Here is a 25,419-nt window from a genome sequence, read left to right as displayed (position 1 = left end):
GTTCTCTCTGAATAACACAACAGCAACGGGGAAGTAAAATAAATACCTGCTCTGTTTTGCCCAGATTTTTTTTTTTTTTTTTTCCTTAGCAAGAGTCTGCCTGTTAAAAGTTAAAAAGTTAAATGAGGATGGTGCCAGGCTCTTCTCAGTGGTGTCTGGTGATGAGAAAAGACTCAATGGGAGTAAACTGAAGCAGAGGAGGTTCCTCCTGAACACCAGGAATTCCTCCTGTGCAGTGTGAGGGTGGCTGAGCACTGGCAGAGGCTGTGGCGTCCCCTCCTTGGAGATCTTCAGAAGCTCCCTGGACATGGTCCTGGGCTGCCTGCTCCGGGTGGCAGGGGGTTGGATGAGGTGGCCTCCAGAGGCCCCTGCCAACCTCAGCCTTTCTGTGTCATTCTGTGAAAACTGAGCTATGCCAAAAAGGAGAATGTGCTATCCACACCTCGGCCCCCCTCCGTGACACAGGTGCTGCAACACGGAGCAAGCACATCTCAGCCTTGCTCCAAGTTTAATGAAAACCTGAGGCCGAGAATCACTTCAGTAGCTGCTGCAGGTAGCAGCTAAGGAGGAGGTGGAATAGTTACATTTAACCCTTATTTTCTCTTTAATCACTTGTTTTGCAGCAATCTCTCAAAGGGCTATTTTAAAACAGCTTAACTCAAAGTATTCATATTTAACCTATTTAAAGTAATTTTGCAAATACCAAGAGCACTCCAGGGACCAAATAATGTGGACGCCTCATAAAGATGATCTAATAAGGAGAAGCTGAACTGGGCTCTGCATGCAGAGGAATTTTTCAGGATGACTACTAAAACAAAGCATCGTATAGTAACAGTTTGTTACCATAAACTTGTCAGAAAAATTATTTGATTAATTATTACTTGCTATTTTCTGTTTCTCAGTTTTTTTCCTTTCCCTTTCTCTTAAGGACCTTCCAGAAAAAATAAGAAGCTTAAATAAATTACCAACAATTTTAAACAATTTTAATAACAACTTTATTGCACAACCTATGCACTATGAGCAAGCTTTAGTGCTCTCTTAAAATGTTCACGGATGGCACAAAGCACAAAGCTACCTAGGCCCACCTGGTACCAGTAAAGAAAAAAAATGGGTCATCTAAATGCTTAGCTGGAAAGTTATTTTCCATAAATGCAGTTAGGTAGACGGGACCAGCGGGAGAAGATATTTGCTGAATGTCACGATAAGTTCAAAAAGTACTCTCTGAACAGTGGAGCAAGCCTCTGAGAAGAATCGTGTTGCCTCAGGAGAAGGCAGCCCCTTCCCATGGGTGACATCGCACTCACCCACAGGACAGAGAGGTTCAGACCTTTGTAAGCTGCTAGACAGGGTCTTAACCATACAAATTCCAGCAGAGCTGCAACAAACACACACTTCTACATTGCTGAACACAGCTCTGCATGAGATTCCTTCTCCTTGCAAAAGAAAATGAAGGGAAAAGGGTAAATCCTTCACTGCAAATGTTTGAGGGATAATAAAAATGCAGCTTTTAGCAAGATGCAGATACCTCTAATTTGGGCTAAATCCCAAGCAATACTGAAAATTCAGCTGCTACAAACTGAACTGACAACCTCAGAACCTCAAGTGATGTGAGATCAGTGATACCACCTTTTCAAAATCCCCTCAGGGATTTCTTTTCTCCTGCTTTCTTCCCTTTTCTCATTTCAGTTCCTGAATCAGAAGTACTCCTGCCATCATTACAAATACCCCACTTCCATTTTCAGCCCTCTGCACCTCAGTATGTTTGTTCTCTCAGTCAGAACGTGCCCAGAGGACATCACACTTTCTGCAGCATCACACCACAGTGCGCACTGAAATGATAATGTTAAGTAGAACATTTGATTATGTGTCCTATATGGAATTTATAGCAGCCTTGTAATAATTCTTCTGGAAAACATCAGCTCTCGTGGAGACTTGGCAATACTTCATTTCTCATGGACACAGTAAAACTTAAACAACCCTACAAAAGCTAATTTAACCTTTGTTTTATAATTCCTTACAGTGTAGAAAATCATAATTGACATACACTGCAGTCTTTTTCTTATGTTGTAAGAAAAGGACAGATGTTCTTTCAGGTCACAGTGGTCTATACTTCTCCCTTTGTCACTGGACAAATATAATTCATATTTTCCAGCTATTTAGTGTCTGAGTGAGCATACATCTTTTCTGCAGTAACAGGTTACCTCATATGTGGGTTTTCAGATTGTCTGATTTTAAAAAGCCTTCTCCAATGCCTGCCAGTTGTTCAGTGGGCTGTCACCTCCCAGCAGAGGGACTTCTCACCACCTTATGCTTTGATGATCAAGTCCTGTGCTTGTAGGAAGTGGATTTGCAGTTTTGGTAAAACATATGCGCATCCACGGCTGTGCTATTTGAGCAGGGATCTCTTCTCAACAGGTGTAGCTTGCTCCTGACAGGTGTAGAATGATTTATCCCGAAGAAATAATTTGATCTCAATGGGATTTCTTGCTTGTAGGTTGGAGCAGATTTTAGCTTCTCAGCTGTGGGAAACTGAGCATCTATATATCCTATGTACCAACTTTCCTTAAATCACAGGTAGGTGTAACAATGTTGAGAGGTCTTGTAATGCACCTGCAACTCAACTTTTCCATGCTGTACCAGATTGCTGAATGAGTACTCCTGAACTGATGAGCAGGTTTTCCAGAGCTTTGATAACCTTTGCTTTGGTGGACGGACAATAATGCTAGGAACAGGTTACCTGGTCTGCCTTTATGACTACAGTCAGTGTTGATCCTGTTGATACAGTTTACCTGAAAGCAGTGGTTTTCTGCTCCAATTTGAAGCAGTGAGACAGTGACAATTTTAAGCAAAATCCTTGCACGTTGCTTATAGTACATAACACTCAAACAGCATAAGGTTGTTTGGTAGCAAATTCATTTATTCTTTCTGTAACACTGATTGATTTATTTGCAACTTGGCAAACCCTCCCTTGGCACTCACATTACTGTGTACCCCTGACTCATCCACGTGTAGCAGACTGACCCGAGCTTCACAAGCTGTGTTTTTGGGCTTTGCCTCACAGTAATGTCATGCTCTTGCAACAGCCTGTCCTTTGAAGCACTCTGTGCTTTGTCAGCACACAGGTATGAGGGGAAAATGAAGTACCAGCAAAACAGCTTGCACTGGCCCAAGCATGTACATGACTTCATGTTCAGGCCATTTTCCAGTGTCCTGTTTTCTTTGTTGCAGCCAGAAATCTTTTCTTTGCTTTCTGTTTGTATCCTGTGCCTCATACTTACATATTTGTTCACAGGAATGCTTACATATTTTTCATTGCAGTTCATGCTTTCTGTGTGCTAGAGGGTAAATTATCTCCATGTCTGTTCCACTTATAATCACATTTAGAAGCGAACTTACTTATTAGCAATGTACACGACTGCTGCTTCTGATAAAACTATTGCAAACCCTCTGAGCACTCATGTCTGATCTCTCGTATTTTTTCATCTTGTTTATTAATCTAGAATGAACTTTTTCTTCTTTAATATTTTATTGCTTGCAGTTGGTCTTTTTGCATGTTTAGGAAGGTGATCTGTTATTTTTTTAGGTTTCTGATTACAGTGCTATTAAAAGATATTTTTTACAGGCTGAAAATGCTCCTGGAGGGTTCCCAGCATTTTAGATTTCTGCAGTCTGCTGGTGTCAAATCGAAGCATGGCTTTTATCTGGCTAACAGCGGGGTTACTCTTATTCTCCTTTTCTTCCTGCTATCCAGCTTCTTTGCAATTTTCCCATTACAGATACACGGGTGCAACACAGAAGCCTTCCTCCAGCCTCTTTTCCGCTCTCTTGACTTGCAGTTGGGATGTGATCTGCCACACTGGTTAATGTTCTTTTTCACTTGTTTATTTGCTTTGCAGCTTTTTGGTTTACCTTGGCGCACCAAGCCAACTCACTCCTGGCCCCTTGCACAGTATCCAAGAACAAGAGGAGTGTACCCCTGTGGAGCACCACTAAGGCTCTGCAGCTCTTCTTTTCCAATTTCTCTGCTTTTCCATTCACCTATCCCCAAGCATGTCCTCAACTTTTTATATTCTGGCGTATAACTCTGAAAATAATGATACTAACAACTATATTGCTGAGCTATGATAGGAAGTTTCTAGACCCAAAACTACACCATTGAGATAAAAGTGGTCACCCTTCATCCTTCAGTAATGCAGAAGATCAAAGAAAGAAACAACCAGCCACTAAGGAGGCTACTGGTAAATCACAGGAGGGGCCAGAAATTCAAAACCAATTGGAAGGCAACAGAGGAGGGGAACCTAACGGAGATGCAAAGAGACCTTGGCATAACGTCTGTGCTTCAGAGGAGAAAAAGCAACCATGCCAGACCACAAGCAGAGACAACTGGGGAGGGAAAAGAGGATGGTGGCAGAGCACATCCCCATGATGCTGTGAGAGATGCCAGCTGCAGCACAAGGGGAAGCCAGCAACAGATGGATGTGCTCAAATGGACACAATGGGCAGCAAACGGTAAAACCCCGAAGCTCCCTCCTGCCAGCCCCTGTAGGCAGTGACCTCCGGCTGGGGGTTTTGCCTTTGATATAAGCACACATCCACTAGTACGAATGTGCTCCTGTGCTTCCACACAAGCAGAGCACAGGGATGCAGTGCCAAGGACCTGATGACAGTGCACACATATATGTGGCTAAGGCTTTCAAAACTGTAGAGGGCACATGACTACTCTGCCTTTCTCTCATTCGTCCCTTCCCCAACAAGTATTCTTTCTCTTTCTTCATCCTGATCCCAGCTGCACTAAGCTCTGGCTCTTGAAGTAGGCCTGCAAAACAACTTTATTTGTTACCAAAATTATGCACCCCCACCCCATCCAAAGTTGAATTATTCTGCCAACCCTTGCATGTAATGCAGACAAAAATTAAAGGCATTAAAAGCACAGTCCATGAAGTGCTGTAGGCACTGGCCACATTCCTGAAGGTCAAAATATCATCTCATGGTCTATAAAGGTAACCACAGGAGCTAAATTAAGCCTTTGACCAGGGCACACAAACCATTAGGAACTGCTCTTTCCCTCCGCTCCCCTCCTTTCTCAGACTCGGGGGAGCCTGATGCTTGTTTTTTCAGACACGCCACCCCCTCACAGAGTGCTCAGACAGAGAATTTCCATGGCGCACATTGGTGGCCCGGTGCTCGCCGCGGCAGCTGACCTGACTCCCTGGCTCGCCTCACTGGAGAAGTCCCAGGCACAGCGCCAGCCAGGATTCATGTCCTGGGCTACTTCTGGCCAGGTCCTGCCCCTCTGAAGCTGCTTCTTTTCACCCTCACAGGTCAGCCCAAATGCTTACATCCGCTCCAGGTGTGAAGGCAAAGCGTTTGCCGGGCAGTGCACACTCCTCTCTGTAGTGTCTGCTGCCTGCTGTGGATGGGATGCCTACGCAGAGTGTTGATATTCTAAACAACTAAGTTTTTGGACTGCAGGCAGAGATCTCTGCCTCTTTTTATCCTGAGGCAGAGAGCACATCATTTTCTGAACCGACCACAGAGCCTTGCTGACAGTTTTCATGGAGAAAGGGAAGCATGCGTGACTGGAAAGCCTGCGTTATCATACACCCAGTGTTTGCTGGCAGCTTTTGAGCAGAACCCACAAACACTGAATGGTGGGACATGTATTTAAGTGATGTCTAAGATGATAGAGAATTAAGTCTAATAATATTCATGTGAGGAAGGGCCTTCTTACTGAAAACTGTGAGCTACCCAGGAGCTCTCCTGACTGCTGTGCAGGCTGATGCACAAACAAGATGTGCTCCAGAACTCAAGGATAAAACAGCCACTGCCCTCTGGCAGCAATTCCAGACTGCTGTGGATGTGTGGTTTATAAGCATCAATCATAATGGCAACAAGCCATGTAAACTCCCCACCCCACAAGCTACACTATAAAATCTATGTGCTATGGTGAAGACTCATGGAGAAGAATCAAGCAGTGAGCTAAAATCCTCCATGAGAGCCTGGTGGCACTAATAGCGCTGTGGCTGTGAGAGCTCCCTGAGCAATTGCTTCTAACATCAAGAAGGGAAACAGAGGATGGATGAAGATAAGAGGAAAATGCCAACTTGTGAGAATATTAAAGTGGAAGAATGTACCTCGTTAAATCCAACTGTGCAGATCAGGTTACTCAAACTCCCAGTATGGTGAGTAGTCACCTTTGTGTTTGTTTTTGGATCAGACTCTAATTTGTCCCCCTTTCTTACATTTATTTGAGCTTTCTGAAACCATATAATGTCTTCAATCCACTCAGACTCACAGAGCTCACAGAACTGCTCTTGCAAACAGACACTGAAGAACCAGAGCCAGCTGTGAGCTCTTATTCTGGTGGCTTGAGTTTGAAGATGAGATCTGAGGAAAGAACCATGCTTGTATGGTATCAGCCAGCCTGGGCCATACACCTAAGAAAAGCTTAATTCCCACCTTCAACACTGTTCTCACTGCCATAGTAGCAAACAAATCAATTGAACAAACAAAAAACTGGCTTTTAGCCATGTCATAGCTCCACCTGCATAGAGACCAGCCAAGCTGTTAGAGGTACTGCATAGCTGGATATTAACATTTAGCATCAATTCATTTCTATTTCAATAAAAAGGAGAATGCCCAATTCTGCTTATAGTGAAACAAACAATAGAAAGGTCAGTGGAAGAGGACAAGGTTACCAGAATTTAATTTCACTGGAATGTCTGGACTTGAACACTGCACAGAATGGATAGAAGAAATTTGTGATGGCGATGTAGAACTTTCTTCTGATTATGCAGCAAATATAGATAAGATGTTTACTACACAGCATAGACTCTTGTGGACCAGGGCATTTTAGTTCAGAAATGATTTTAAACTGAAATCCTTTCTGACTGGGTTTTTGACCCACCTAGAGGAAGTCTCACCTGTTCCTTGTCTCAGAAATGTGCTGTGCTGGCAGAATGGGGCAGAAGCACGAGTCTAAGCCCTGAACTGTGCTGGCTGCTGATCCTCATCAATCCAGCTTTAAAAACACACCCGTCACTCAGGCTGGGTATTGACCATGGCCAAATGTAGTAGTACTTGACAACCGTCCATGTGCTCTTGGTGGCAGCCGCTAGCCACATGTATGACCCTAGACTGTGGGGAGTATGGTGACACTTCTGCTCTCCATAGACATATCAGGCCGAGTAGATCCTTGTCTCCTTGTGTGTTGTTTGTACACTTCTGCACAGTGCTGCCACACACTGCATTTAAAATAGGCACTGCTAAAGCCAAAGCTATAGTGTTTAGGGTGATCAAAGTACACAGTAAAAACTGTGATTTTTACCAGCAGCAGCATAGCCAGATAATGTGCCAAAGAAAGGGGAAAATATGTAATAGGAGACATATTTTAGGAAGGTTCTTGGAAAGAGGAGTGTTTTCTTTCTTTTCTATAGATTGAATAGCAGAATTATTATATAAAGCACAGATTTCTTACATCTCCTGAAACAAGCCATCAAGGAACTGCCTGAAAACAACATTGAAATAAGAGTCTAAATTTTAAAACAACACCAACCGACTGGATTGGCTCTCTGATAGCCTGTTCTGATGCCAAAAGTGCTTGGGTCACGCTTGCAGAGTTTTGTGTGAATGTGACAGCCTGCACTGATTTTAATCCTACCACAGTCCATAGCTGGCTTTATTTTCTCATGGAACAAAAAGTAAGAGAAATGAAACTAGAAACCAATTTCACCAGTTTTAAAGCACAAACTGCTGTGCTTGATGATTCTGTATTACTTGCCATTGCTTCACATTCTATAAAGAAAGTCCCCATGGAAAGATTTTTGCAGTAAATAAAAATGCCTTTTAGCAGCAGCTGGCTTAGGTGTCTGATATTTCAGTGATTCAGAGACTGGCACAGAGGAAGTCTTGGACTTTCATGAAAACATCCACCTGGATGATGTCCGTGCATGACAGCTTCTCCCTGAGCCTGTCAGGCATTCAATAACCTTTTCCTTAAGCAGCAAAAGCAGTGGCTGCTGATCTCATCTCATCTCAGACGTGTTAAGCAGGGAACCCCGTCAGAACAAGGTCACAGAGAGGTCTTCTAAGCCTACATGGAGGCTTCACACTACATTTCAGTACACTCTAACTTCTTCATGTGGTTTTCATGCAAACCATGAGAGAATCTATATATGCAGGAGAAGCATAGGAGAACTGGTGTAAAACGTACCAACATAACATCATAGCCTCTGTCATAGAGATCACAAGCACACAAACATGGGACTTGATGTTTCTGCACATTTCCTGCTCTGGTTAAGACACATAAGATGATTGACAAAGGAAGACTTAATTATAACCTACATTTCCACAAAGGAGCAAAGGAAGGTTGTGACAGTAAAAGATCATTTTCAAGCAAAACGCGTGCTTTTGCAGAGATACCACAAGGGAAAGGAGATATTTGCCTGAAAATAATGGAAAAAAACACTGTTTTGTGAAAACAAGAATATCCTCTTCTCAGCTGAATGTCATTCTTGACTTATTCCACCTCTCACTGCTGACTCCCTTCCTTCTCACAGAAAATCAAGAATTAATGAGACAGAAGTTAAAATACGGGAGAAGATAAAACCGTAACACACCCTTTACATTTTATAGATTTACAGTTTATAGATGTAATTTTAAATATCAAGATGAGGATAGAGATTAGTTAAACCTCTCAGCTATCGCAGACTCTTATAAATTTTGAAGACCTCATAGATAAAGATAAAGCTACTTGCAGCTAAAACCACGGGCAAGAACAGCTATAACCCATAGCTACATTTAGGGTAAAGTAATTAAAGACACAAATTAAATTCTCCTTCACTGTGACACTGAAAACAAAGCACATCTGTAATATGAACCCACATCATGCTGTCTGTGTCCCTGCATGCCATCTTTTTGAATGAAATAAATTATTAAAAAAAATTAATGCACCTTCATTACTCATTCTTCAGCTGCTGTGCATTAATTCTTGCAATTAAGAGCACTGGCTAGTCTAAGCACAGTGATTAAAACACTGCAATAACTGTGTCTAAAGAAAATCTAATTTTTTTCTAGTGCTGACTTGTTTTTATTCAGTAGTGACACTTACGAGATATTGTGTCACTGCTGAGTAAGTTGATTAACATTTCTTTTCTACCACATCTTTTCAACTTAAGTGTTTTCTAACTTGCTTAAAATACAGTGTTATTGGTTAAAACAAAGTTTGTAAGGCAAACACAAGTGGCTGTGCTTGTGTTTGTAACTTGTAAACTTTGAATTTAAGTCATGCGCAATGTACAAAATGGGTCAACGCAAAAAATGCACTTACCTGGTATGTAAACTGCACTTCGCTTGGTGATATACCTAATTTTCCATTGATGTTAACTTCAATTTGACCTCGTGTAGGTTCATCCATTCTTCCGACTTGACACACAATCCTAGCGGGAAATAGTAATGCAAGTTTATCTGTTAGCACTAGCAGCTGCAATACAAATCCAAGGTATGTTAGCTACCATGCATACTGTCAGCCAAAGCACAAACGTTGCTTTATCCTATACAAGCTACATGAATTCCGGCTCAGATTCCCACCGAAACCACGCAAGAATATTTTAATCTTGTATCTACATGGAGTAAAAGTCAAACCTGAGCAACATGTACAGCAGCTACCTAGCAGACTTCTTAGCAGAAGACTCAAATGCAGTCCAGAAATCATAGAGGAAGCTACCCAAACCTACACAAGGTTTTCACTGTACCTGGATGTGTCAAAAAAAACAAACAAAAAAAACAAAGAATCCTTTCCTCCCCTACTTTGATGCAGGAATCAATCAGCTATCTTATACCTTTGTGTATTTCAGCTGCTAATACTTTTGTTGCGCATCCTGCTATCTCCCAGCTTTAAGCTACTGCATTTTCACACCTACGATCAAAATCCCTTCAGAATTACTGTTCTCTGAAAATAAATCCTCAGATAACCCACACAAAATCAGAGGTCAAGGAACAGTGGAGGAGAAAACATCCCGCATTAACCCCCACTGCAACTGAGGGCTAGCTGCAAGGTCTGAATTTACGTTTCCAACAGGTGACCTGCAGAATATAAGCATGCAAATGCAACAAGGATTCGACACACTTGAAAAGTGGGACAAATGCTTAACGGCGAGCTGCTAATACAGTCGGCTAAGGATGCACATAACGTCTGCAGCCTGTGCAGGCAGTTTCCTGCAGGACACACCCTAGGAATCACCGTTCGTTTTCTTCATTCTTTCTCTCCTTGGATTATTGCTCTTCTGTAACCAATGCACAACTGCTTACAAAAAAAAAAAAAAAAAAAAAAAAAAAAAAAAAAAACAACTCAAGCCCAAATTACAGAGTATAATGTACTTAAACTGGGACTTATAATAAAAGGATTGTCAAGTCCCCTCGCAGATCACTCCAGAATTTTCTGCCTGGGTACTGGCAAATTCTCTGAATTCTTGCATGTCCTAGCATGTGTACAGCTGCCTGAGTCTGTTCCTCATCATCTCTACTGTATTCTTGGAAGTTGTATCTTCTTGTCAGGCAGAAACAGGAAACGGTGCCTTTGGAGGAATTTCTACCATATGTCAAGCTAGGGAAAGCGGTCGGGGGCCAGGGTTGGGGTGTGTGTGGGGGAGCGCGGCAGCGTGGTTTGCAGGATTTTAATTGAGAAAAGCTCCCTCCCTCCCCTCCCCGGCACTGGCACTACCTCCCTTCCCCCACGTTACAAGTGGAAAACTACAACAGATGAGGACGCAACTTCTGTAAGGCTGACAGTGAAATCACAGCAGAGCCAGTGAGCAGCCTTCAATGCCATAAAGCTTGCTGCCCATTCTACTCATGGAGAAACACCTCCTAAAAATGATTGGCTTTTTACTGCAGGAAAGACAGGGCAGCAACACTAGGTGTTTCTTCTTCTTTTTCTTCTTTTTATTTTATTTTTTTTTCTAATTAAATAAAAAAGGTAATAATAAAACAAAAGAATGTAGGAGAAGATAAAGATGCAAAATTATAGATATCCATTTAAAGATTCTGAATCACTTCTTTTTCAGGGCTTCCCTAATGGAGAACATCCTTCAAAGCCCCCTAATTTGTTGGTAAATTACATTATGCAAGTTGCATTTGTTCTCACCCATTACCACACTGGCAGAGCTTAGGAAACCAGTAATGTTGCTATGATACAAGGAGCCAGTCATCTCAGTTCTGGCTCCTTTCCATGTATTTAAAAATACCAAAAAGCTTTAGAAAAAAAAAACAACAAGAGGCTGGGGAAATTCTTGCAAGGCTACACTGGGATTCAATGCAGCTTTTGCAACACTGAAAATAGGGAATGGGGAAAGAGGGCTAAAAGGGAGTTGGGAATTTTCTGGGTAGTGATGCTTGTGAAAAGGGAGTGATGGTGATAGATTTGGGAAGTAGCAGGAGATACACAACTGTATATATACTTCTAGGTCCCAGGGGCCCAAGAAGCTGCTAAATGCACGATCTACAAACTGACTAAAACCAAAGCTTCTTCAAAAGGTAAAACAAAATCACTTAGGCATCTCTAAAATCTCTTTCAGAACAAGCCACAGAAATAGCAAAGAGTTGCTGTGCTAAACTTTAAAATAACCAAAGGGAGAGAAAGCCAAGGTTTCAATTTCAGTTTTAAATATCAAAAGTGAATGGAAGAAAAATCACATGGCTTAAAATACATCATTACTATTAACGTTACTACTGAACCTTTATGCTATGCTTTTTATCAGCAAGTATCAAAAGGGTAATTCCCTCTTGAAATTAGATGCTTGATATAATCTGTAGTAAACACCTAGACACCTAGAAGAATTTAGGCTCCTTGTTTTTACTTTTGGCACTGCTTAAGAGTGTGACAAGTAATCCACAAAACAGCTACCAACCTGCTTAGGCAACTCAACATCCATGGGCTTGTTGGCTCTGCGATGAAACTTAGTCATTTAAAGCTAAACCAAAACCCAGGGCTCCCTCCCTACCCCCAGGAAAGAAACTCTGTGGCTGGACTGTAACAAAAAGAATTAAGCTTCCTCTTGCTTTGCCTACTTTCCCATAAATCTTGTATGCTTGGCTGCACTGTGGTTGAGATTTAGCAAAGATTTTATTGGCTAGATGCACACCTACAATGCCTTTAATTTAAAAACTCATAAATAGTTTTCAGACATCTGCAGTAATGGTTTATGAAAGGTTTTCAAACAAATAAAAAAAAGTCAATCAATCAGAAGCAAGAGGGTAGCATGCTATCATAAATTTGTTGCTGTATAAGAATCTATAACAATTTTAAATAAAAACTTGGACATCTTAGTATGAAATATTGCACATATACTGCGCTAGCTTTTTCTCCTCTTGATAATTTCTTATTACCACAGGAATGTCTTATTCTCCTGAAGATGCATAGAGTTTTCTTTCTGGGGGGTGTCTAAAATCTTATGAAAAATGTCCAGTGATTACCTTGTGGAAACAGAGTAGAACTCCTCTTTGAAAATACATTCCTTGTCTGCCACCGTTATATTGTTTACATCTTCTGCTTTTATTCCCAAATTAGATCCCATTATGGTCAAAAGAATTCCACCACTTAGTGGTCCAGTTTTTGGCTCAATCTGTGTTTGCATGAGGGAAAGTAAAAAAAAAAAAAATCAAAATTAAATATTGCAGTGACCATGTTGCTCTTCCATATTATTTAAAGCTACTTAGACTTACCAGCACTTAAAAGGAAAAAGATGTTTCCTGTAGGACCTGCATAAAAACTTGCTATGTACCCTAACTTTTTAATGCTAATTATTCATTTGTGAGCCCATAGCCAGTATTCATCAGCTGCAGATTTCATGTCTGCTGTGGCAGACTATAAGGTACAAAATTCCTGCCCGATGTTTATTCTATTTTATGTTTGCTTCCTCCACAAAAGCACTGGGATTTTCACAAGCAAATTGAACGAGCTTCCCTCATAACCATCCCACTGAACTTTTCCAGCCTTTTTTTTTTTTTTGGTTGTTTTTGACATGTTTTTCTCCTTTTAGGTTCACAACCAAACAGTGCACATTATAAACACAAAGCGATGCCCCAAACAACTTCTTCAAAAATTTCTTTAGTCCCCTTGTCTTCCTTACTGCATCAGCTGGTAGGGTGCTGCAGTACATGGGTACTTTGTGAATAAAATGAGGACTGAAAAAATCCTTGAAGTACCTGAAATGGACTTCTGAGGTTAAAATATGATTTTTAAATTCAAATACTCTGTTATTCTAAATAATTCTAAATATTTTTGGGGGATATTAACCTGATTTGCTGTTTAATGTGTGGAGCACTTCCACTGAGACCTTTTCAGGTGCTCAGCTTTGGAGAGCTGTAAATTTATTATCTGGAAGAGGGAGGCTGCGCAGTCCCAGATTGAGCAACTGGAAGCCAAACAAATTCATCTTCTGAAAGTCTGGATGTTAGTGTCTGCTGAGTTTCTTAGATCTAACTCCTAAGCAAGTCTGAGCACAGGCACAGGACTGTTGCTGCTGCCTGCTGACCAGTTCAGCTCCAGAATCACTTGTTCGATTTTCCCACTGTTTCTAAATTACTAAATTACTAAAACTGGATCCTTTGCCCGTGGCCATCTCTTTGCGCTCAGTGCATAAATAAAGTAGCTGAAAAATGACTCAGCAGTGTCTGTAGCTGTTTCCAAATATTTTGTTCAAATTTGAACCTAACAAAAGCCTTGAAAAAACTAATAGATCACAACATTGTTAGTATTTAACCTTTAATCATGTACAAACAGTATCACTCTTAGATTCCTTTGTTTTTCTTTTCCTTCCCACTCACATCATCTTGATAAGGGCATTATATAAGAATTCTTCTCTACACTTTCTGTCAAGATTTCAGGAAATCTACCTTCCTTGGCAGACTTCAAATGTTTACCAGCCTTTTCTTCCCCAAAATAGCGTCACAGCCAATTTCACCCATCGTGCTGCCATTCTGGCTGTACCCACACTGTACTTCTAGCTTCATAGCCTCAGGAGAGATTCATCGTGTCTCTGCCAGCATGAGGCACAGGTTTCAGACTTAAACTGTTAACGATCTGATTGGAGTGAAATATCCCCGTTATGACTCTCGGCCTCTGTCATATCACTACTGCATTTTGTGATAGCTGGGGATATGTCCTTATCAAATGGTGTGTGTGGGTTTCGACGTACTGATGCCCCTGTCTCAGTAATTTAGATGGGATCAGTGGAAGTACATATCTAGACTGTTTTCTAGGATGTTATGCCCAGAAAAACAGCATTTGGTTTGTTGCCAAAAGGCAGCCGCTGAAAGCAGATGAGAGTTTATCACTTCTTGCTTTGGCTGCTGGTCCACCAGAGTGGAACAAGGCTCTTCCTTCACCCCAGGGGGATGCTCACACCGCAGACCCACTGCCCAGTACACAGTAAAATCTGTGTATTTGGCCCCTCTGACTTCTCACTCCCAACTTATACAACCTTGGGCTGCATCCCGGTTGGGACTGGGCAGTATCACTGACACCCGGAAAGCAAATCGTGGTGCAGAAAAGCAGCTCTCTTATTAAATGCTATTTATAAAGTCTAGTTTGAGGCCTGTTCGTGAGCCTGCTAAGTGTTTGCAGTTGAGTGCATGGTGATCCTCTTTTATAGACTTATTTCAGGTAGAACAGACTGGGAGAGAAGAAAAGCCCATGCTTATTCCCAAGCTTCAAGTGCCATGTTTAAGGGTATGCTGCTAGCCTGGCTTATAGCACAGTGAGGCCATGGCTTAAAAAACAGTGAGTCTCAAAGACTCCATTCAGTCTCTTTTATTGTGACTCTTTCTAAATCTCTCACACACATCACTACTGGCATTATTTCCATACAGCTATTTCAGAGGCTTACTTAACACCCCAGGAAAAAAAAAAAAAAAAGAAAAAAAATGCCTTTCAGTATGAGCTTGTTTGGATGCTTTCTGGTAAAAAAATAATGCTCTGGGCGGGAGAAGAACAAAAGCTATCTTACGCGAGTGATTTCCGGAGGAGGACATGTGACAGCGGGACGAGAATGACAGAACTTGTCATACACACACTTGCTCGGCTTGCCATCTTCTTCACACCAGACACACTTGTAGTCTTGATGGGCTGCGAGGCACAGACTGCAGTCACTTCGCCCATAAGAGCAGTTGTACAGGGTCACTGAAAGAGGAACGGAGAATGCACTTAGACATTTCCCTCTGTTTCAAGGATGTTTAGAGTATTATCGAAGGAAAACTAATCCTATGTACAAAGACACCCATTGCTCAGCTTGGTCCTGTGAAGAACATACACCCTATGTACTGAACCCCTGAATGCTGCTGGGAGAAAACCTTGTTTTTTTGCTGGGCAGAAAACTCTCAACACCATCCACGTGCAGAGTACAAATAAGCTGCCAAGTAGAACCCAAAAGCAGTTTTGTCACTCGGACTTTGTCAGAACACTGGAGCCCAAAGTCCTTTCTTTGACTATCCTCAGGGAACCTGGCTATGTGACTCTTTGAAGACCAGCTCCAATGAGCAGGTCCTTCTGGTGCACCAGGAGCCAGACATGGAAAGCTGCAAAGTCCCTGGGGATGTTGCTGGGGACAGACATCAGCTGGTGTGGGACCCTTGCCAATCGTGTATTTAAAAGAAGAGAGCTGCCTTTGTGGGCTGTTTACAGGACATTTGGGCCTTTCCAAACTCATCACTAAAACCTGAACTGAATATAAAGTCAACGTTTCATGAAGTGTTATCCTTTGTCCAACCTAATACCTCTTTGTTTCTCCTTTCTTCTCCATTTCCTCACTTTCAATTTCCCCTTTGCCTGGGGTTGCCACCCTGATGTACGCCTTATTCCTTCTACAGTGGGGTTTAATCCCCAAATAGGAATTCAAAACCAAGAGATCAGGTCTGACAGTCACACCTCTCCTACTGGTGAACCAAGCACCAGCTGTCCCAGACGCTAAGCTTATTTTGGCCCCTGTCAATCTCCAGTATGATGCACAGTCACTGAACAGAATTAATTTTGCCAAATGGATGCAAAGCCTTCAGACATAGCTGGTGGTTCAGCACCATAAGGAAAGCCTGCCCTTGCAAGAAAACATTTGGAGATGCGCTTGAGAGCTAGCCCAGAAGAAACAGACTGAAAAGATGTCACACATTTCTGTGGGGAAACGTGCATGTGGCACAGATTATTCAGCACGTGAGTGCTGTGCTTCCCTGGGTAGGTGAGCTGGGTATCAAAGAAAGGGGAGCTTCTTGCTCCCTCCTTTTATGCTGCTTCTCTGTGCCTTTTGGCTGCCCTGTTTTTCTGGCCATGCAGCCTCCCCCTCTGTCACCAAGGCTCTGGCACTTGTTGAGTGTTTTTGTAAATCAGCTTAACTTACCAGAAGAGCAGAAAACTATCCAGGTTTCCTCCTGTGCTCTTTCAAGTGTTAAATGTGCTCACAGATGGGAGTGGGGAGTACACGACAGAGAATCAACATCTCCCCTTTCCAGCGGCCATTAACTGTTTTAGCTCATTAAGCCTCAAGAAACGGTACCCTTAGTGACATTGTTTTTTCCCCAAGGAGGTTCATCCTTACAGATGCAGTAAGAAAACCGACAAAAACGGAGGTGACCAGAGGTGGGTAAGAGACCAGGGTAATCCCTTTGAGATTGCATGTGGTAAAGGCCAGAAAAAAATGTCTATTTAAAGAAAGCTTTTATTCTCAGAGGAGTAGGACTCTAGGAAGGACACCAGCAAAACCACCCTCCAGCCCCTAACGTTTCAATGCACGTGATATCCTAGATAATAGCAGCAGAAGCAGCTTTTAAAATCTAATTCTAAGAGGCTGCCATGTCAAATTCCTACTGAAATGAAAAAGTAAAAAGGTAATGCTGGTTTTCCATTATTTTCCAGCAGTGCCCTTATTCCCCTGCTAGCTCTGAACAATTATTACAGATGCCCAAAATTTCACTACAGTCTTTCTGCCTTTTGCATGAGAGCATACAACCCCATAAGGGCAGTTTTTCTCTAAATGCTGCATATTTAAAAACCTTGCATTCAGTTTCACAGTTACAGCCTTTTGTAGAATAGCATGATTTTATTCCCTCCCTTACACTGAAGAATTAATGCAACAGTGAAGACCGCTTTTAACTCTTCTTACATCTAGTCAGCATATCTATTTGCTCTCAAGCAGCTTTGCCAGGACACATTCAGACAAGCTATCATTGGAGGTGCACGCAAAGCTGAGAGACTTTGGCGTTAGTATCAATAAATCAATAAGAAAAAACATGCATTTGGTTCAGTTCCTCTCTTAAATTTACAAGGAATCGATGAGCACAAAGTAGGAGTAGCATCATTTGCTCCATATACTGAGTGCATCAACATGGAAGTCACCGAGTTAACAAACATAAGCCAATAGTTTGTGAGTTAACTCTTCACTCTGGGTATTGGATATGAATGTGGTGATGGGGAAAAGTGTGAGACAGCCTAGGTACATCAGTTTGGTTGTATTGACAGGAGAGATGGCACAGGCTGCAGCAAGGAAGAGTTTCCTCATGCCCATGCACCAGTTTGCTTCCTTAATCCAGCACTCAGAAAGACTGCTACTGCACAGCAACCTGGACAGGCAATATGGTTAAACAAAACCTTCCTTCTTCCCTTTGCCTTCCTAAAGCCTGCATTGCCCACCCACACGGCCACATGACCACCTAGCAAAGCACAGGAGCATGCCTACTGCATTGCTTTGTTGTATTTCATTGGCTGGAGAGGGATTTTCATCCCATCCCTCCATAAACAATGCTAGCGTTGCCACATCTCGGTGTCCCTCACATCCCATTGCAGAGAAAGCTACAGCCTTAAAGAATTAAACACTCCCCTTGTTCACTGATCAGCTCATTAAATGTACCAGCAGCAAGCCACTCATTAGATTCAGACTCTTATCCATCACCTTGAGACGCCAGCTGTGAAATCATTGATAAAAAGGACAAAGGATAAAAGGGATACATTGGATGTCATACCGTTCAGCACCCCTGATGGCTCAAGATGCAAAAGCACTGTCGTAACTTAGTATTCGCTAAGTGTCATAGAAAGAATGGGTTCTTTGACTGGCAAGTTCAAAGGTGCTTCTGAGCAGCAACCATATACCCAAAGTCAATTCTTTTCAAGATGCATAAAAAACACTATGCACTGGATTTCGTATGGCAAGAAAATTTTAAAGCAGGAGAGAATTTAGATTTAAAAAAGTCTTTTATAATAAAAAGAGATGAGACATTTGTTGATAATTTTTCAACTCTTGCAAGGGTTCTATGTTTTGATTCAAATGATAACCTTTCTTTAATAATTTAGCTACTACTTTTTTTGTATTTTTCCCCCAGACTGGGAAAAAGATGGTGGGAACATTTGGTCAAAATTTTGTAATTTTAAACACCACAGCTTTTAAAATGGAAATGAAGACACTGTGAGACTACAATATGACCTCCCCATAACATGCATGCCAGGTCCTCTTTTAAGTGTTTCCATCACTGCAAAAAAAGCCATAGGGAAAATCTTCTGAAAACGTACTTCTGTGCTGCCAATGTGACATGGGATCAATTTAAGTATTGTACAGATGGAAAAATACAGTCTGAAGATTTAATCTGTAGGGGGATTTACATTGGGGCAGTATTAGTTTTTCTGATGTTGACTCATCACACAAGTAGTAAGTGTGTTGCTTTGCTGTTTTTCCAAGATTGTGCCTTAAACATCAGTCCAAAGAGGTGCCGGGCAGGTCCCAGTTCCCAGAACTACTCCACTGATTTTAATGGAGCTTTCTCAGCTCAGCACTGGACTAGACCCACAGACGTAACTGCTTCATCGTTGTAGGTTGAAAGAAGCAAAAATAAATAAATAAGCGATCTATATCAGAGTCCAAGACTTTATTTGTGCTATATACTAAATATACTTTTTGTTGCCATAGAAATAAATGAATAAAGTAATGAGATGGAAGCACACAGTGTATTGCTGACTGCCAGCAGAAACAAAGACTGCCAAAGCTGCCACTTAGGAGCTGAGACAGCTGAAAGTGCAGACTTGAGGTGAAGTCCAGACGAGTGGCAGTAAGAAAAATCACTTTTCTGCTATCAGAGGGAGCAAGTTCATTTTAGAGAGTGTGGGAGGAAAATGACCATTTAAAAACCTAACTGCTGAAGCATGTTCGAACTGTGAAGATTTGCTATTAATATTGCCTTTCAGAGAAAATACTGGCAACATCTTGAAAACAGTCTTAAGTACATAAAACACTGGTGTGAGTTTAGTATTGATAACTTTTGATCTGTCAGCTTTGATTGTTTCAACAAAACCAGCAAAACCTAGAAAGGTAACATTCTTATCCATGGCTCCAAAATTATAAATAGATTTCTGTTTACTGTAATTAAGCTCTCTTTACTTCCGTATTTTGTACTTACCCATCAGTTTGCTGTCAATCTTGACTTTGCTTGTTGTTATGGATAAATTAAGTTGTACAGTTTCATTTGCACTATAGGAGAACTGAAAAAAGACAACAGAATGGAGATATTAATTTTGCAAGGTGTATTTCTTACCTTCCGTGATACTCTGTAATCAAAGCAGTGAAGATTTCAAAAACTATCCAAGACCATATGTTCTTTTTTCACCTTGGCCAAATGTATTTATAGAAAAAAAATGTTTTAATGAATCTAATCCTTCACAATCAGAATTTTCAAGTACCACAGGAGAGCAATATCTGAATACCTATTTTTCATTAATTTAATTTACGTTTGGTTATAAGTATCCAAGCAGCTAGGGTACTGTTCAGTGTCAGTAAATAGCTGCTGACCCTGCTGAGTTCTCCCTTCCCACACCATCTGGCCCCATTATTTCTGTGGCCGTGGCAGGCTCACACCACACAGAGGGGAAATCTCTTGCATCTTTTGCAGTGCAGCCCCCTTATTACAGCCAAAGGTTTACTTGCTCCAAGACATGGGCTTCTGCTCAGGTTGAAAGACAGCAGCAATAACAACAGGTGGGAAAGAAAAACAGCAAAGGAAAATATACTGGCTTTATAAAGGAAATTATTTGTGCTAGACTCAAATGCTGCATAAATGTTAATTAGTTCTCAAAACCACTCTCTTAGCAAGCTGATACGACATAAAGGTTAAAGTCAGCATAACATTTGTGAGTTTAACTTTGAACATGGTAGACTTTTTTTTTGAATACTATTTCCTTTCTCTGTAAAGAAAGAAACCAGAGAGAAAGATACACAACTAGTAAGTAGCCAAAAAACATACTGTTACCATTCCCATTTTTACAGATGTAAAAAATAAGCAATGGGAAAGATAATTAATTGGCGTGTAGAGAGGGAGAACTCTGAAATGCTCATCTTTCACATACAATGATTTCACCAGATTGCATAAGAAGTGGAGAATAAAGGAGTGATGATCCCATATTCATCCAGGGATAGTTCAACAAATCCATGGATTGCATAGATAAAAAGTAGGATAAAGATCCAGAGCCTTAAGAAGAGACATTAGGAAAACTGAGCCAAAGCTCCTGCCTTTGACTACTACCACCAATGGAGAACCTCCACCAGAGATGACTTTCTTCTCTGAGTGAAACCAGTACAACATATTTCCAGACACAGGTGTATACTGGAACAGGACTATAAGAACAGAATATATTTGGTAAGTGGACCATATTTTTGCATTTACCTCTTTTGTCATGAACGAAAAATTTCCATCTGCTGATTCAACAACAGGAGTTTCGAATTCAAATTGTCTGTTTCCAACCACAAATTTTTTATCCTGTGGAAGAGAGGAGTTCAGCTTAGAATTTTTACAGCATTATCAAGTGCAATAAAACATCACCAGGCAATATGCTGTTCAGCACTGGAAGTAATAAGATCAAATGGAGAAGGCTAACCAGTTAAAGTTGTCACCTGAAAACAAAGCTGGTGAAACATCCAGCCAGTGCAATCTGCTGCTTTGCTGCACCCCTCCAACATTCCCTGAAGGTGCAAGCACCCAAGCAGCATGAATAAAGCAAGAACACATCTAGCACTTGCTTTCAGGGAGCACTAAGGAAAAGCCAAGACACGTGAAAGCTGTATGGCTTCACACATCAGATGTGTCATTAGCAGAACTGCGTGAGTTCTGCCCTTTAAGGTTTTCTCTGTGGGGATTCTGGGCAGAGCAGGAATGCAAGAATTACATGGGAGAAAAGAATGAGCATCTCTCGGACCTTGCTGGCTTTGTTTTTCCTGCTTCACCAAGACTCCAGCTGTGTTTTCACAAGACAGTCTTCGATGGCAGCACCAGCTTAAGGGTATTCCTGCCTCCTACAACCCTTCTTCCCCTCTCTTCTCCCTGTGTCCCAAATCCATTCATTCCTGCTCCTAGGCTGTAGCACATAGCAACTTGAGCAGCACTGGCACAACTCTCAGCATGCCTCTTCTCGACCAAGGGCCCGAGCTAGCTAGAAAGCAAAACCCATTACACTGTTTCTGTGCTGGGTTTGTTCCCATCCTGGCCCACAGAACAGCTGCCCAAATAGCTTTGCTAGAAGACCCAGAGGAAGAAACAGGTGACAAGGACAGTATTAGACAGTATTGCTGGTAAAGACTGAAGAAAGCAGAGTCCACAGGGCTACATGACCACCTTTACCTTTAAAGCTTTCTAGGCCCTGCTTTCAACCCAAACCATTAGAATCTCAGAGCAAACAGAAAAACAATTTTTGTATTTTTGTTAACTTGCTTCCTCCTTCCTGCTCGGAGGGTCAGTAAGTATAACATCATGTATGAGGGAAGTAGATCTTATCCTGTTTATTTGTAGCTACTTCTTTAACGCTGACATCGCTGGTAACTCACAGACCTGGTTTATCTAATTAGTTCAGTGTAAACCTTTCTTATTGTCCCTTCATTCTGGACACCAGAGCCCACCAAGGTTTGGGGCTGAGGAAAAGCATGCACTTAACCTGGAAAAGGACTTGACTCCAGTCTCTCAGAGGTTTATCTTACAGAGGGAAACAGACAATTTACTTCTTCCTCCTCAGAAGCTGCATACAGAAAATGAGCTGCTGTGCTCTCAAAAGCCCTTTCTGCATTTTCTGTTTTACAGAAAATGTATCCATCCAAGTTTTAAAGCACCTTACAAATCTCTTTTTTGAAGAACATTGCTTTACTTTCCCTATTCTACATTTCAATATATCTTATATTTTAAAAAGTGTTCAAATTCTGCTGCTGCAGTGTAAAGCTCTCCCACATGCTTATCATTAGCAGACCATGTTGGAAGAAGAGCGGGCCTTCGGTGTGAGCGATGGCTGCCAACTGGAGTGAATGGCAGACAAGAGCTGCAATGCTAGGCTCTCTAGCAGGAGGCCACAGCACCCAGCAGCCTGGGTGCTAGAAGAGACATGCAGCAAACATTGAGAAGCAGGTTATACATATGACATGCATGGCAAAGACAAATCTAAATGGGAAGTTACTTCTAACTAAAATCTTCCGAGAGCTATCAAGGTGATCTTGATGCTGGTATATCTGTATCTTCTACTGTGCCAGTCTTTCAAGGACTTAGCTGGAGAATGTCTCTTGCACGCAATACAACCGATCAATATTAAACTTTCCTTCAGTGCCCCTCAGCTGCTTGTTCTGGATGTGGCTATTCTCAAGAGAACAATGACAGTTTGGATTTACTTCTGCTTCCTAGTCAAATTCTTTTAGAGGAAGAAGGGTCAGAAAAACAGTCAACAGCTTCTCCTCTTTTAGTCTATTTGCCTCCAGCAAAGGCTCTCACAACGAGATTTATTCATTGTACTATAAGTGTTCACAAGTTAAGAGGTGTATATAAAAATTGTGAACTTATTCTTTAAACTTGAATTCTGCAATAGCAGTTTCAGAAGCTATCCACATAACCTACTCACCGGGATAAGCCAAAACTTTAAAGGCTAATCTTCATTTACAAGTGAAGCTCACATGCATGATGCTGGCTAGTGTGCTTACCCACAGTTAGGAAGGCTGTGCATGCTCTTTTAAACAAAGCACAGCTTAAGCTAAGATAATAGAGCTAGTAATTCAAAGTAACAACAGAACATTCATTTTTTACTGATCACCTTTTCCTAAGCAACAACAAAGGCAAGTACAATAGGAGGAAACTTGATATATACCAATGTCCTAATCAACAAAGACCTTAAATGTGCTCATGGCTGCACAACTGCTACCTCCGTACATCATAATGCCCACGATGTCCTGTGGCAAAATCATCCACGTGAGAAGCCACATCCTATTTTGCATGCGGGCTGTGTGCCAACCCCTGTAAAAGATCTGTCCATACTCTTCTTCTGAGCCACCCTGCCCTCCATGAGAGGTTTATTGAACACTGGGTGTAGGTTATCCCATTACTCAAGTGTCCTTTCAGTAATTGAAGTTATTGCTTCAGATAGTTTGATAACATCAGAAAGAGTGCCTGTATAATTGCAACTATTTAATTTGTCTATTTTCACATATCCTTAGAGGTCTGTGCATACAGCTGTAGACACTGTGTGTGCCTGTTCAAGTCCTGGCACTGAAGGCATTATTATTTTGTTGTAAAAATGTACCTCTGTACCAGGATATATGGGGCTGCTCCCATGATAGAGATGATGTTTCCACTTGGCTCTCACCTAAGAAAAATTATTCTGACATCACTAGACACTCATTTCTCTCCAGTGTCTTTCCAGCCTAGGGCCATCCATCTAACTTCTTACAGACACTTGAATTCCATGTAAGCCTCCCTGGGTTCCAGTTAAATAAACGCATACTGGTCTGGTTGGTAGGAAAACTGTTAAATATTGCTATCCTATGACAAAGCATTCAAATCCTCAATATGTCTCTGGCTTTGTTATATGTAATGGATACCTCTGAAAAAAAGGACAGAGGCATTTTCTTTCTCTTTTATCTCTTTTAGTAGTTCAGAAAGATTGAAGTGTTTGTTCACAGAATGATAAACTAGACAAATGAGATTAGCTTTGTGGGTTCCTTCTGCTCTTTCTTCTTCTTTAAGAAAAAGAGTCCTCTAAAAGGCAAATTCAGCACATCTAGATAATGCATCTGCCCTGAGCTTGTTCTCAAGAGAGAATGTGCTCTTCTTAGATCAAGAGAGCAGGGAAAGCTTTTCCCTCTAGTGTAGAAACCAGTTTGTCAGCTCTCCACAATGCTAAGACAGAGAAACTGGAGTGAATTCTCCATAATAAGCTTCCATTTTTGATTTAAATCCTGCAGCTAAGTGTTGTGCTGCATCTTGCACGCAGTGTAAGTCAGACCAGACTCGTTCACCCAGCCAGATGTCCTGCTAGTCCTGGCCATCACAGAAAACTGATAAAAGTCACCATTTTTTTTTAAACATATATTTATATGTCTTCAAGCAAAAATATTTATTTTTGAACATATGCTTGTTTAGCACCACATGCACAGTATGCTTTTGACATGACTGCAGTATGTATGTGTTTCTTTTTAGCCTTTTTTGACCATGCTTCTTATATTGTTGTTAACACTCCCGTCCTGTTTACCCTTTTATTTCTCTTGGCAGTCATAGAAGAAGAGGTGATAGAAAGCCTTTAAGAGTTAAAATACTTCAAGGGACTTTCCCTTTGACAAGGGAAAAAGAAACTTCAAAAAACACGAATCTTTGTTCAATTGATAGACGGCTGGTGGCTTAAGCAATCAATACAATCCAGCATATCTATCATTAATTCGTATTTACATGAAGACAACACAGAAACAAACAACCGAAACCAAGAACTATACTGGAGCTATCACCTAAAGAAGTTTTTTTTAAGCTTTGTTTTTATCACCTACACTAACATTTATGCAATGTCCAGGTGATAAAACAATTAAAAACTCGGAGTCAAATTCTCACTTGTTAGAAGCCTTGTAAGTGACCTTCTGGAAGCAGGTACCGAGAAACAGAAACCTTTGCTACAACTGGGAAAACACCTGATCTTTTGGTTTGATGGTTTAAAAAGAAAAAAAAAAAAAAAGAACAAAATGTGATTTTACACAAACTAAAAGCATGTAATTTCTGAGTGCATTTTTTTTTTTTTCTGGAAAAGTGGAAAGAGCACTGGAAAGCACACTGAATTATGTGCTTAATATATGAATTATCAAAAAGTAAGTATTTAAATAGAAAGAGTAGAAAGAGATATTTAACGTTCAGACTTTCTAAATATCCTCTCCTTTTGATAGCTGAAGAATAATTTTTAAGGTGTTTGAGGAGGTCCACCTTACATTCTTTAAAACAAAAGTCCCCTAGCAGTTATAGTATTTTGCCCAGTTCTGATCTGTCTTTGTGATGACTTCACATTTAGAGACCCTATCACAGTAACCAATCTGATATCAAACTTAAATGTGTAGCTCCTTTCCTTCTTTGAGAAGAACTATGAGCAAAATCACTCAGGAACACAGAAACTAA

At 41.1% G+C, this 25,419-nt stretch overlaps 1 protein-coding gene across 3 annotated transcripts in view; it reads right to left on the bottom strand.

Moving 5' to 3' along the window:
* PLXNB2 (plexin B2) overlaps positions 1-25,419 on the bottom strand; it is a 176,512-nt gene that overhangs the window by 37,196 nt on the left and 113,897 nt on the right. For all 3 annotated transcript variants that reach the window (XM_084287074.1, XM_084287076.1, XM_084287075.1), the window contains 5 exons: positions 20,689-20,781; positions 19,429-19,510; positions 15,006-15,178; positions 12,472-12,620; positions 9,329-9,437 (listed from right to left, as the gene is read on the bottom strand). In XM_084287074.1, the coding sequence (XP_084143200.1) occupies positions 9,329-9,437; positions 12,472-12,620; positions 15,006-15,178; positions 19,429-19,510; positions 20,689-20,781 (606 nt within the window). The remainder of the gene's footprint in view (positions 1-9,328; positions 9,438-12,471; positions 12,621-15,005; positions 15,179-19,428; positions 19,511-20,688; positions 20,782-25,419) is intronic.

The sequence above is a fragment of the Netta rufina genome (genome assembly GCF_964035555.1).
Source record: "Netta rufina genome assembly, chromosome: 1".
Classification (NCBI taxonomy): Eukaryota; Metazoa; Chordata; class Aves; order Anseriformes; family Anatidae; genus Netta; species Netta rufina.
The sequence above is the reverse complement of the archived record's forward strand: the minus strand, read 5'-3'. Positions and strand labels throughout refer to the sequence as shown.